The following is a 13,978-nucleotide window of genomic DNA, read 5'->3' on the forward strand; positions in this document are numbered from 1 at the left end:
TTATGCTGACTAAAGTATTAAGCGTGTGCTTAATTCTACTTCATGAAAATAATTAGGGTTTAAAAGTGCTTAATTTGTGTTGGACTGTGTCCATGAATAGTCTAAGGCTTAAAATGCGAGTGCTTACAACACAGCGTGTAAAAGTTCTACATAATTTCTTTCATTTTTTAAAGGGGAAATGGTATCAGCATAAGAGAAAAAAAGGGGGGGGGATATGAGATACCATCAACTAGTTTTCTGCAAAGAGTCTTTAGTGCATTATTTCTAGAAAAAGAAATGGGTATGATAATACAACTTTTTGCTTTGAAAAACTGCTATGAAATCCTTTGCTTTTCATCCATCCAATCTCTTTTTAGTCAGTGATTAATTACTCTACCAAGAAAATTGTTCAACAGGTTCTGGGTAAACCTTGAGCTCTCATGTTATTTATTAGATTTTCTGTTCCAAACTAGCATAATTCAACAGTTCTGAGTTACCTTTTCCTCTGCAATAACAGTTTGATTAATTGCCTTAGCATTTGTTATTCATCCTAACACTTTATTAGAATAGAGACTTCAGTTCTTTTCTGCAAGTTACTATTACATTTATACTGGACAATCAAGTAATAGGCAAGTTTAAATAACTAGATCTTTTACTATTTGGAGGAGGGGCAATGTACAGAGGGGTGAGCCAGCATGTTCACTTGTCACCATTGGCTGCCATTATTGCTAGCAGCTCCTGGCTGGGCACTTCCTCACCCTCTGCGCTTGGTAAAGTAAGCACTGGGCACAGATAAGTGGGGGGAAGAATGAGGCTTCTAAAATATGGGACCTTGTACAGCCTATCAAAGGGCATGGGTCAAACAGTCTAGAGCAGGGATACTCAACGTTGGGTCCTCAGATGTTTCTGGACTTCAACTCCCATAATCCCCAGTCCCAGTGGCCTTTGGTTGGGGATTATGGGAGCTGAAGTCCAAAAACATCTGGGGACTCAACGTTGAGAATCCCTGGTCTTTAATCTCTAAATGTAGATCCAACTATATTTTGAGCAGGGATTTCATCACATTTCCTTAGCACCACAAGGAAGCATATTCAGAAAGAATGCAAGATGTTTTAATTCATACTGGCAAATAATGAGAAGGAATTACTTTCATCAGATAGCTAATTTTTTAAACTTATATTAAAAGTTGTTGTACAAAATATTTTACCAATGTGGTTATGCACCTTAAATCTCTGCAGAAAGGCAGAGCTAATATCTATTATTATTATTACATTTATATCCCGCTCTTCCTCCAAGGAGCCCAGAGCAGTGTACTACATACTTAAGTTTCTCTTTCACAACAACCCTGTGAAGTAGGCTATGCTGAGAGAGAAGCGACTCTATGCTAATCAATGATCACCTGATGCGGATGTTACAGAAAAAACTTGGTTTTAGAGTTGCTATTAAAATGTTATCCCGAATAAACAGGTTTTTTGAAGCTAAGTTTGCCAGCTAACTAATACACAGTTTAACCATCAAGCATCACCTTTAAATATCACTTATATTTGTGCTTTATAATGCAAAATTATATTTTATATTAAGAACTGGTCCAAAATGTACAAAAGAAAAGCACATTGAAAATATATTGATAGAAAGTTGGAAAAAACACTTTCCCTTTTATGCATTACATTTTGGCATTACTATCTGGTGCACTTGGCTTTCTTGAAGCCTAAGTGCAAATAGTTAAAAAAGAATTTAAAAAATAATAAAGTAAAATAAAACCAATTTCCTGTTTTAGACTGCTATGGTCCTTAGGCACATTTTTGACATGGTTCATGTAGGTTTCAGGAATTTACTTAAGCTTACCCATGCATTGTCAAAAATATTCAGCATGTCATATTTGATTTAGTTAAAAGCATGCCACCAGAACTTAACATGGGATCAAAAATCATTAGGAGCACCTTACCTGCTCTCTTAAAGGCACCCCGCATGCCGCCCCAGGGAGTGCATGAACTGTTTGTGCACATCCCTATTCTTCAGGCTTTAGACCTCTGGAGAGGACCAATTTGCAGACAGGGGAAATAGGAATGTGCTGAGTAGCCATATTCCCCATGCAACATATTTCCTGGCCATGCCTCCAGATGGACTTGTGTTCAGGGCTTGTCTGCAGAGGGCAGGTGCTGAATATGTGGAGATTTCTCCCTGTGATTAAGATCTCTGGCTATCCAAGTACTGAACAGGAGGATGTCTGAGGGGGAATGGCCAGAGAGCATTAATAGGAAGCATGTCGGCATGAGGTATGTGGTTAAGTGGTGCACTCTCATTTGTCCTTGTATATCCAAGCAATCTTGTATACTTGCATATTCAAGCAATCTAGGCAGTCTGTTGCATAATACACAGTCTTGATACCGCAAATAAAACACTTGTTTCATAAATTACTTTTACTACAGAGAAGAAGCATTATTACAGAGAAGAAGTGGGACAAAACCATAAAAGGATTATTTGAATGGGGTCTGTTTTTCTCTGCCAGATTTATGTTTCTGATAAAAGGCTTTTAAAAATTACGCGTTTCAAGGCCTTTTACAAAAGGCATCTATATATTTAATTCTCTTAGCCAGCATGCGTGCCCAGGATTTGGTGGTGGAACTCTCGCGACACACTGCAAGAGTTTGGGACTGAGGGAAATGTCAGCTGGGGGCTGGAGGAGCCTGGAGGGGGAGGCTGAGGACGAGGGGGTGCCACTTTAGTGGCTGGGGGCAGCTAGCGAGGGTGGCGAGAGGAGAGGAGGCGGCGGGAGGCTGAGTCACGCCGCCAAGAGGAGCCCGGCTGGGCAGGTGGTGGCATTCCGGAAATGGCTGGGCGGAGGCTGGCCCAGCAACTGGGGCTATTGTGGCGGGCATGGGGGGCTGGGAGGGGGGAGAGTGGCCGAGGAGGCAGGCAGTGGGTGAGGAGGTGGCTGGCCCTGGCAGAGGCGGCGGCCAGCAGACGAAAATGATGGGGAGAGGACTGGTGTGGAAGGAAGGGGGGGAAGTGGCGAGGAGAGACTAGCGGTGCAAATGCTGTGCACCGGTTCAGCGAGTTTCAAAGAATTTAACATAGTACTCACTGCCTGGTTCAGGGGTGTAGATATAATTGAGCACATGGGTTCAAAGAACTCGGGCCTCCAAGCTCCTGAGGGCCCCCCCAGCTCCACCCCTGCCTATTTTCTCCACTATCTCCTGCAATCTGAGGGGCTGCCGGGGAGAGCAGTGAACATGGGCTCCTCTCCCCTAGCTACACCTCTGGCCTCTTTTCCAAGACAGCCATGGTCTTGGAATTGTTCTAACCAACCAAGGAACCTTCTACACAGGCATCAAAAAGAAATCTCTCTTAGTCCTAATGAATTGTCCAGAAAACTGGTATCTGTCCCTTTAATAGGAAGAAAACACAACTTTATGATTCAAGAAAGGGTGACCAAGCATTCCTAATGATGTTACCCAATTAAAGCCTTAATAGTGTCAGCAAAAGGCAGGACTTATGGACCTACTAAAGGCAGGAGAAATGGCAAGCAGTAAAACTTACTTTAAGATTATTTCCTCATATTCAATACTAAAGTATTTTAAGTCACATCAAGTATTCCAGCTCTTAGATAATATAGTGAGAGACTAAGACACACTAAATTACAACTCTATCTTTGGTGTAAACACAACGGAAAGTGATGGAGTGCTTTTTAGGTATCAAAATAATAATACACACATCAAATAAGACTACATGTACCTGATTTCAGAGCTCTATGTTGAAAACATTCTGGAAACATAAAAGGGGGAGCAGAAAAGTAGGGTTCTATTCCCCTTTTACATAAAGGCAAAGGGCAGATTCCTCCACTGGTGGATGGATTAATGATCTGAGTGGGGGCTTAAGCTCGATGTTTTGGGAGCCTTTTGACTTGAAACAAGCTGGTTTTAGCAATGTTTAGACATATAAAATTATTTCCCCCAAACTCCATCCAACCATGCATTGACCAATTTGCTTCAAATTCAATACACAGAGTCCTGCCATCCTGTACTATATGTGTGCACAGTTTCAAAACCCTATGTCCAGCCATTCCTGGTGTATCAATTTCCCCTATTTCCCCATAGACCTCTATGTAAAAAATTCCAGATTATTATCAGATTTTTGATTGGCAATTCACTAATAAAGTCCTAATTCCAGAAGCCCATTAGTACATATTGGAATTAATTCCAATATTCCTGATATCAGATCAATCCTGACATGGGAAATCTGATATTGCACAGGCCTAAGTCAATGTCCAAAATCAGTCCTAAATAATTCAGTCAGACTTTGTAGGGGTAGCCGTCAGGGTTAGAGATGTGCACGAATGGATTGTGCACGGACTGGTGGGGTGGGGAGCAGTTCCCTTAAGGCGCCGGTAAGGAGCTTCTTACCTGCTCATCATCGCCCCACCGCTTTTCCAGGCATGGCACGTAGTCCCCAACTGGCCACATGGGCTGTGCTGCTATTTCTTGCAGCCTCTGCATGGCATCAGCACACACATGGCTGGCATGCACATATACTGGCCATTTGCATGGTTAGCAACACCATACTGACCATGCAAACGGCTGGTGCACATGTATGCCAGCCATGTGCATGCCGATGCCACGCAGGGAACTGCGCCACAACCCCATGTGGCCGGTTGGGGACCAGACACTATGCCCAGAAAAGCAGCAGTGCAGGGACAAGCAGGTAAGGAGCTTCTTACCAGTTCCTGTAGGAGTGCACTGGTCTAAGTATTCTTCTTAATAACCTCCCCCTGCCCCTCATCAGAAGTTTTTCTTTATGTCGATCAAACTATTTCACAACAGTTTTCTGGGACAAACTCATATTACCATTTGACTTTAGAAATCAAAAGTCTCAAGTAATTAAGAGTCAGCCTGAGAATTTGTAGAAAGTAATTTAGAACAAGGTTGGCAACCTCAGTACTATCTTTGAGACAAGTCAGGGAAACTATTGTAGGTAGGTTCTACAGAGATGTATCCATAAACTAAAATAACCTCCCAAATATAATACTCTCATACCATGAAAGCATACTCCATGTTGGATAAGCAAGACCTTATGTACCTTCCACAGTCTAAGATTTCCTTTTTGTCCCATCCCCTCCTCTAAGTTCTTCATCCTTAGCTGATGTTATACTTACCAAGTATCTGACCAGAAACATATTTATTTGTTTGTTTGATTGATTTTTAGACCGCCCTTACAAAATAGCTCAGGGCGGTTCACAAACATCAAAGACCCTTTAAAACAATTGGAAGGCCAGGCCAAACAAGTAGGTCTTTAGGGCTCTCCTAAATTCCAATAAAGAATTCAAATTATGGATGTCTGCAGGGAGCGCATTCCACAGTCCAGGAGCGGTTACAGAGAAGGCCCACCTCTGGGTCGCCACCAGACAAGCTGGTGGCAACTGGAGCCGGACCTCCTCAGATGATCTTAGCGTGCGGTGGGGATCAGACTGAAGAAGGCGCTCTCTAAGGTAACCTGGACCTAATGATATGAGCGATGTAACTTAGTTTTGTCCTCTTGGCTGTACAGTTTTTCAAACTTAATAAATTACATCTTTGCATTAAAGAGATGATACAATTTAGTTAACAGATCAGGATATAAGGTTCCAGACATCTTGAAATTCGTCTAAACTTCTACCTGCATAGTTTCCTTATAGAAAAGTAAATGAGAGAAATCTGACATTTCCTTTGTACAACTGTTCAAGCTCTAATTGCCCAGAATTTGACAAACTGAGCCTTTTATGTGTTCTAATATGGAAACTTAGGTTGCCATCTCCCCTGGATTTCCAGATATTTACTGGATTTTAAGCATATTCCCCAGCGCCTGGTTAGCCCATTAACTTGCCCAGATCCCCAGCACTCTCTCTCTCTCTCTCTCTCTCTCTCTCTCTCTCTCTCTCTCTCTCAAAAGATAAGCTCTAGCCCCTGTAAAAGTGGAGTTAAGGAGCAAAACCTGTGGTCACTATTCTGTTCAACTGCTGGAAAGGCAAAGTAGGGGAAGGTGGGTGGAAGAGGTTTACAGTAAGTAATCCCCTGAGGAACGTTGCTTTGATTTTTTGTCAGCAAGGGATCTCTATATAGGGCAGTTGAGGGAATAGCTTGGTTTTGATGTAAATAACTGCCTACCTGTATCTTGTAATGTTTAAGGTTTTTGGCTTTATAGTGCAATCCATTCTATGCATGCCTACTTAGAAGGAAGTACCAGTGGTTTTAATCAAGTTTTCTCCCAAGTAAATGTGGAAATGCTTGACTAACAAGCAGAAGGTTGCCGGTTTGAATCCCTGCTGGTACTATATCAGGCAGCAGCGATAGAGAAAGATGCTGAAAGGCATCATCTCACACTGCATGGGAGGAGGCAATGGTAAACCTCTCCCGTATTCTACCAATGAAAACCACAGGGCTCTGTGGGCACCAGGAGTCAAAATCGACTTGACGGCACACTTTACCTTTTAAGTGTGTATAGAACTGCAACCTTAACTGAAAAGCTCAGTGTATTTTTTATTCTATTGCTGCTACTAATATCTCAAACTGAGATATGTCAGGCCAAGTCGGACATCCCCGACCCAAACTTGCACACCTCTAATAACTAGCACTTTGTATTTTGCTCAGAGCATACAGCACTCCCCGACTTATGAACACTGGACTTACAAATGACCTATACTTACAAAGAAAGCTCTGTAACATATTAAATAAATGAAGTCCCCAACTTACAAACGCCCGCTTGTACATACAAACAAGCCATCCCTTATAGGAACTATATTCATTTTGAGTAATGAAAATCCAACTTAGAAACAACTTTTGTAATGCAACCAATATGTAAGCTGGGGACTCCCCATATTTGCAGCCAGTGCTGTTCTTTTAAAATCAGTGTTATATTGTCTCTTCGGGTTATCCCAGAGACTAATCTGGCTACCATATGAAAATGACAACTGCATAAAAGAAAAACCACAATGTTCCACTTCTTTGTACCTGAAAACACTTTCTCACCACAAGAACAAGAATACAGAAGACTCACAGAGGTTTACAACTGACAAGGAATCTGGCTGATTTACATTAACAACTGGTAGTCTGCAGTCCAAGGTGGCCTTTGGACAACTGTCACTTGGTTCACCATATACTCATACATCGGGCTGTACCATTACATGTGTCCTGCAGTCCCTCTCTGTGTCCCAAGATCAAATGAGCTTGGGTTATTGTCAAAAGCACTACCAGTTTGCTAAAATACTGACAATTCCATATATCTGGAAGCCAAGGTTGTTATATTATATCCCAGGATCCAGCTTGCCCTATGAACAACCTCTGATTTTGTATGCAAGACTGATGCCTCTAATCCATTCCCCAAATAAATGTCACTACAGAAGTTCAAGACTAGAAATCAGGACTTCACTATTTGATTCTCATGCTAAAACTAATACAACAATTCTATGAAAAACAAACATGCTCCTTGATTGTGGCTTAACAGGTTAAAAGTTCAGTAATGTAAGGTTAACATACTGTAGACATTGTTAACTGAATTCACAGTAGCTGGAATCTGTAAGTCATCACTTCCTTTGGCAACAGGAATAGGTTTGACATGAGTATGAGAGCAGCTGAGGATAATCAGGACCTAACATCTTTTCATATAACCAAGTGACTGGATTTATGTCAAGAGTATTTAGTTTCAGCACACTTGTCCTGTGTGCTTTTACTATGGATTCTTGCAGCATTTCTAACAAATCTCTGTGGGAATGATGAGTTTGGAATACTTGTGTAGGGAGGGGAAGAAGAGACAGCCCTGAAAATTTAAAAGTATTTTCACCTTACACCATGACTGATTTCAGCTCTCCAGTGCAGCCTCTGGAAATAATGCTTGCCCCTTAAGTTCAGGCTAGAGCAGTAGTTTTCCACATATGTACTATCTGTTCATTGAAGGGCAACTTCCATTTTCTTCTGCTGACAGAAACCTAGTCAGAAATCTATTCAGTCAAGATAAATACACCAAGTTAGTAGGAATCTCTCCCCTCCCCCCACCTCCTCCTGCCAAGATTTCCCTAGCAAACATTGGAAGCTCCAAGGTTTTAGCTCCAAGGGTTTGTCCTAAAAGATGAAAAAAGGAGAATATTGTCCTGCTTAGGAGAATATGCTCATTTTATTTTTAAAAACCAGGATGGGACTGGGAAGTTAGAATGACTCAAGTGATCTCTACCTTAGCAGCAGTGACAGATTCAAAGCCACTGATATGAGAGTCAGGCAGCAAAAAATAATCGAAGCTAAGAAAAGGGAATTTTAAAATCAGCCCTGCTATGAGCTATCAGTTGAGAACCCGTATTCTTTAGGACCCACCCATACTCCTTTAAAAAAAGAAAAGAAAAATAAAAAAATAAAAAATTATAGTCCAGTCTTCCTTTGACAAGTGCAGAGAAGCTTATAATGGATTTCCTATTGGTCTCCCATCCAGGGACTAATCACATCCACATCCCCTTAGCTTCAACAGTGCTATTGGATTAGTTACTTCAGTCCATTCAATAGAACCTTTCCCTGAGAACGGAAAACCTAGAAATGTCTACCCTCAATGATGACTTCTGCAGTTATTATTATATGCAGTTTATATTGTATTATAACTTGAAATATGAATAGCTTCTAAATGATTGATGAACCACCACTGCCTAAATTATTTTTATAGCCTAGGGCTGGAAATAGATGGTCACTTACACTGCAGTTCCTGCTTAAAAATATCCTGGTGGCAATTTTAATTGCTTGGAAAGCCTGCTGCTTGTGTGCTCCAACCATGTTGTAAGCTGAGCATCATTATGATCCCACGTTAGCATCGTTTCTGACCACGCAAATGGAGGCCGCACATGCGCAGAGGCCATTTATGAGCCATCATCACATGAGGGTACCTGAGGAAACCACCGCCAGCCATTTATGAGCCATCATCACATGAGGGTACCTGAGGAAACCACCGCCAGCACATTATGGCAGCTGGGGGGTGCACCACCTGAACAAGAAGCTTGTATGGACCTTCTCTCCTCCCTTTTAAAGGTGTCGGGTATGTCTTGCGCATTGTTATTCTAATTGAAATTCCTAATGTGCACATCCCTAGTTGCTTCAGCCTAAACACAACCAGTTTATGATGCAGTTACAATCACCTTGGGGGCCATTTTAAATCCCCATTCAGCCATGAAACGTACTGGTTGTTTACAGCCATGAAACTAACTAGTGCTCTAGGCCAGTCACTTATCTCTCAGTATGACCTACCTCACAGGTTTGTTGTGAGGATAAATATAACCATGTACCACACTCTGGGCTCCGTGGATGAAGAGCAGGATATAAATGTAAAAAATAAATAAAATAAATCTGGAAAAATAAATAAAATGAATGACTAGAATAAATATGCCATAATCAAACCACAATTCAAAACAGACAAGAAAACACGAATTAGTTGTTCAGTACATTTTTTAAACCTCTGATACTATGTTTTTAATGATCATTTATCTTCCATTTACAAATTAGATAGATAGCACACAGTAATCCATATGAAGCTATGTTCAACTTCTTTCTTTTCAGCTATATGATGTTAGACTGATATTTCTGCAGAAACTACTTGCTATAAGTACAGAGGAAGATCTTGTTTAATATGAAGCTGAAAGCACTTATCCAAAAATTCTATGCCTTCGCTTATCTACATTTAGCAGAAGATGATGAACAAGTCACAATGGAAATGAAGTGCTTGATCATTTGTCTCACTCTTGCAAAACTAAGGAAAAGAAAGGAAGAATCTGGAGAGTAAAGATCAAAGGAAGCATATTGCTGCAACAGTGTGTACCAAACCAGTGAAGCACTGATAGAGCCCTTTCTCATAATTTGTGAGATGGGCTTGAAGGGGAGAGAGGAGGAAGCTTCAAAAAGTTGACCTCCTCTGCAGACAATCCTCTTCCACCCACCCAGATGACTGCTGGCTTCTGGCAGCAGCAGGGAGGTTTGTGGGCTGGGACGCCCCAGAACTCCCATAATGCTCTGCGTGCATGTACAGTGCATTATGGGGAGTATTTTGGCACCAGCTTGGAAGCTGCTGGTGTGTGAGTGCCGTGTGAAGCTGCACAGCACTGACACACAATCAGTTAGCCGGGGCTAAGGCATGTTTGCACCCTTAACCTGGGCTAACAAAAGAGGACCCCTTGCTGGTTGGCCACGGTGGCACCACGGGAGCAGTGAGGCTCCTGGTAGTTCTCATGTGTAAACAAAACTGGGCTGGGCTTCTCTAATCCATTTTTGCCTGCGTGTGAAAACAGTCTCACTGTCTTCATTAAAAAAAGAAGAAGAAGAAAATGCCGACTGATATTACCGTACTTCAATTCAATTAAGGCTACAACTATGATAGAAGTTCACTAGCTTGGAGCCAAAGAACTTTGCACAAAGTTTGCAGGCAAGGGTGTATATGCAGGGGACTGCATGTTTGCATCCATATGAAAAACTCCGCGCATATAACACCCAGCATTTAAGGAAGTTCAGCTGAATATTTTTCTCTGAGATGCTAGTTTTCCATGTGAAGTTCTTTTCATGGGGAAGCATTCCAGTATGGAGACCCTGCGCTCCCACCTGCATCCTGAGGTGGTAGAGGCTGGCCGACTGTATAAAATGGCCTTTAAGCAAATTTGAGAAGACAAAAATAAAATGGAAGAATGCACACAGTAATGCACTAAAACGTTTGCCTACCTATAGCCAAAGCTAGGTAGACATTTTGATACAGGTAGGCATTTTGTATAAGCTATGCGGGAAATTATAACACTACACACAATTCAAACCTCAGTTCATCTAGTTCTGTTGGGCAATTTCTGTGCATGAGAATATTACTGGTGCAGCTGTTTGAAGACAGTAGCCTACAGCCATAAATCAGAGAGCTCCATCAGGTGCAGCTAAGGGCTTGAGCATGCTCAGCAGGGCTTCTGTTATTTTCTTCTTTGAACAGCAGCATCCCTGGGCATCACAACATGCTGCTGAATTTTCTGCGGACCTTATGTAAATATTCTGGAATTTCAAAAGGTATTTATCATGCAGAATGCAGGGAGGGGGTGCTGTTTTTTTTAAAACAAAAAGTTTAAAAATACATAAACACTGCTGGCCCTGTGGAGTTCATCCCCTCAGTTTTCTGAATATGCAGTCAGAATGAATTGGCATAACAACTCAATGAGAAAGAGGCTCTAAGCCTTTGTGTTTGGAAAGCACATACAATCTGAAATTATGAAATGTATTGACAGTATTACCATTTTTCAGGCAGCCAATAATCCAACCCTCCAGTTCTCCAGATCCTAATTTACTGCAAACTCTCAAAGCAGGAAAACAAAAATGACCACTAGCTGGTTCTGATGAGTAGAGAAATCTGTTATGTTCTCCATTCTTCTCTATGGCCATACTATTAAGAAAGTGTACTCAACTTCCACATTCGATCAAAAATGTATGAAAGATCAGATTTTGTGTTGAAGAACACATTGATTTGATTGTGCTATATATTGTTTATTTACTTAAATGAGTTATCACTGCATAGCTGATTGAGCAGGTAGGTTACAATACCTTGATATCACATATATTAAAATAACTCTTACAGAACACCACAAACATCATATTACTATGGGTTAGATGTAGAGAAGTATCAACAGAAAGAAGCTTGCAGAAGGAGACTGCCCTCTCCTATTCTTCCCACTGCAGCACCCTGGACCCTTTTCAACAAACAGGGGTATTCTGCTGAAAATGAGTAGAAGAATCTTGACCAAGCTCTCTGATTCCAGCAGTATCTCCCACTTGTCCTACAAACCTCATGCTCCATCCTGTTCCCAGCTTTTTGAGAGGTGCAGGAGACTGCAGGGGAAGAGGTGTAGCTTCTTTCTACTCATGGTTCTCTTGATCCAACTCTATGTAATGTAATATTTACAGTTTATTTTAAATTTAGCAATTCAAATCCAGGCATTTCCCCAGATACACAGACATATATCTTAATCAGAACAACTGAAGAAGGCATTGAACAACCAGCTACTATATATAAGAAAAGAGGAGAGGCACATGCATCCCAGTTATCTGACCAAGAAAAGCCAACAGCATACAGATATGTTAAAACTTCTAGAATTATTTTTCACAATAGTGGCATGTTAGAAACAGGCTACTGAACTGAAGAATAATCTTCAGCAGCAGACATCCACCACCCATGGACTGGAGATAATCATTCAGCACCCTGCTCTCCTATACTGTTTGCAACTTCATCCACCATCAATCTTCAGCAGCAAACATTGGCACTAGATATATGAGACGTGTGGAGCGTTTTTTAAAGTCGTCTACCGTCCTTCACATCCAACCATTGGCTGATGGTGAACAGACTGTTCACCTGGAACCATGTGGGCAAATATAAACCCAGATGCCTCATCCAACCAATTCTTGAATGGAAGAATAGAGGCCCTGCCCTGAATTAAATATATCTACACATCTCATTTACATTTGAAAATACATTTGTTCTCAAATTAGCTACATCTTACTTGAGGGAGTTGCTGTACCTCACACACCAAGACATTTTTGGGTATGGAAACATCAGTACTTCTTGCTACACGAATTCAGATATGACAAAATGAACTTCAAGAAAGTGGAAGTGTAGACTAATTTAATCAACAGGGTGTAGAACACACCTGCACAACTTATGCCCTACCTAGGCTTTGAGGCAAACCTGAAAATATTGCTTAGAAAATGAATTTCATGGCAAGCCCCTAGAGACTATGTAATCTCTGCATTTCTTTTCTTTTCTTTTTGGTAGGAAAAAAATAAACCAAGAACTTTAAACTAAGAACTCCTGATTCTTGGTTAGAAGTTTTTCAAAAACATTCTTGAATTTTTTTGGTAGGACACATTTAAAGGTACAGCTCTAAAATCTATTTCTGCATCCAGTCAATGGAAGAGTTTGAGCCAAAAACTTCTACAGTTTTTGCCCAGTTTGAGCCCAAGAGGGTTTAAAATGACCAGAAGAGATCCACAATTTGCATCTTTTCCATGATGCTCCTACACATTATTTCAATAAATTGTGCATCTCTTTCAGTAGATAATGTCTTTTGGAGGTTGGATCTGGAAAGAAAGAATTCAATATGAGAGGAAGGATAAGCACTGGGCATCAGAACTCACCTTAGGCACCCAGTGGCATTGCGCAGCACCTGTGATGAATGAAGCTGTATTTTGTGGTCATCCTGGAGTGGGGAATTTTCCCATCCTGAATGAGGAATGATCACTGCATTGGTCAACACTGCAAGGGCATCCTGGATAATTGGCATTTTTAGTGCATCGCAAGAGGAAAGATTCCAGAGAACTCCTAAAAGCAAATGAGCAAACAATAGTTGGCATTACTCATAGAGATAGAAAGGCATGCTGTTGCATAAGGCTTGTTAAAGAGGAAAACAAGAAAATAATGGGAGAGACAACATTATTACCTTTAGGAAGCTTACAAAAAGCTACATGAAGGCAACAGCCTCCCAGCAACTAGTATTCAGAGGCATATTGCCTCTTAACTACCCCTGCTAACTTGGCAATGAGGCACCACCACCATGGTGATTCTCTTTATTTAGCAGGGGGAGAGTAACTGGCCCTATCCACCCCCAGCACAGTACCTCCAGTGACGGTTGCTGGTGTCTATCTTGTGTGTGTGTTTTTTAAGATTGTGAGCCCTTTGGGGACAGGGATCCATCTTATTTATTTGTTGTTTCTCTGTGTAAACCACCCTGAGCCACTTTTGGCAGGGCAGTATAGAAATTGAATAAATAATAATAAATAATAATAATAACATGGAGATTCATTTAGCTATCCCAGATAATAGCTGTGGCTAATCATCATCATCATCATCATCATCATCATCGCTCTGTGTACCTGGTACAACTCTCTGGGGGAGCTTGCTCCCCAAAAGCAGATGTGCAAGTGCTGTGATAACTTGAGTAAGCAGCAGACATACTGTTAAGTATTTCTGGATCTCTCGACTATTT

General features: G+C 41.2%; 1 protein-coding gene across 6 annotated transcripts in view; it reads right to left on the bottom strand.

Moving 5' to 3' along the window:
• Positions 1 to 13,978, bottom strand: part of CTNND2 (catenin delta 2) — a 924,887-nt gene that overhangs the window by 165,338 nt on the left and 745,571 nt on the right. For all 6 annotated transcript variants that reach the window (XM_053242882.1, XM_053242877.1, XM_053242879.1 and 3 more), the window contains one exon: positions 13,131 to 13,314. In XM_053242882.1, the coding sequence (XP_053098857.1) occupies positions 13,131 to 13,314 (184 nt within the window). The remainder of the gene's footprint in view (positions 1 to 13,130; positions 13,315 to 13,978) is intronic.

This window comes from Hemicordylus capensis, chromosome 4 (genome assembly GCF_027244095.1).
Source record: "Hemicordylus capensis ecotype Gifberg chromosome 4, rHemCap1.1.pri, whole genome shotgun sequence".
NCBI classification, from domain to species: Eukaryota; Metazoa; Chordata; class Lepidosauria; order Squamata; family Cordylidae; genus Hemicordylus; species Hemicordylus capensis.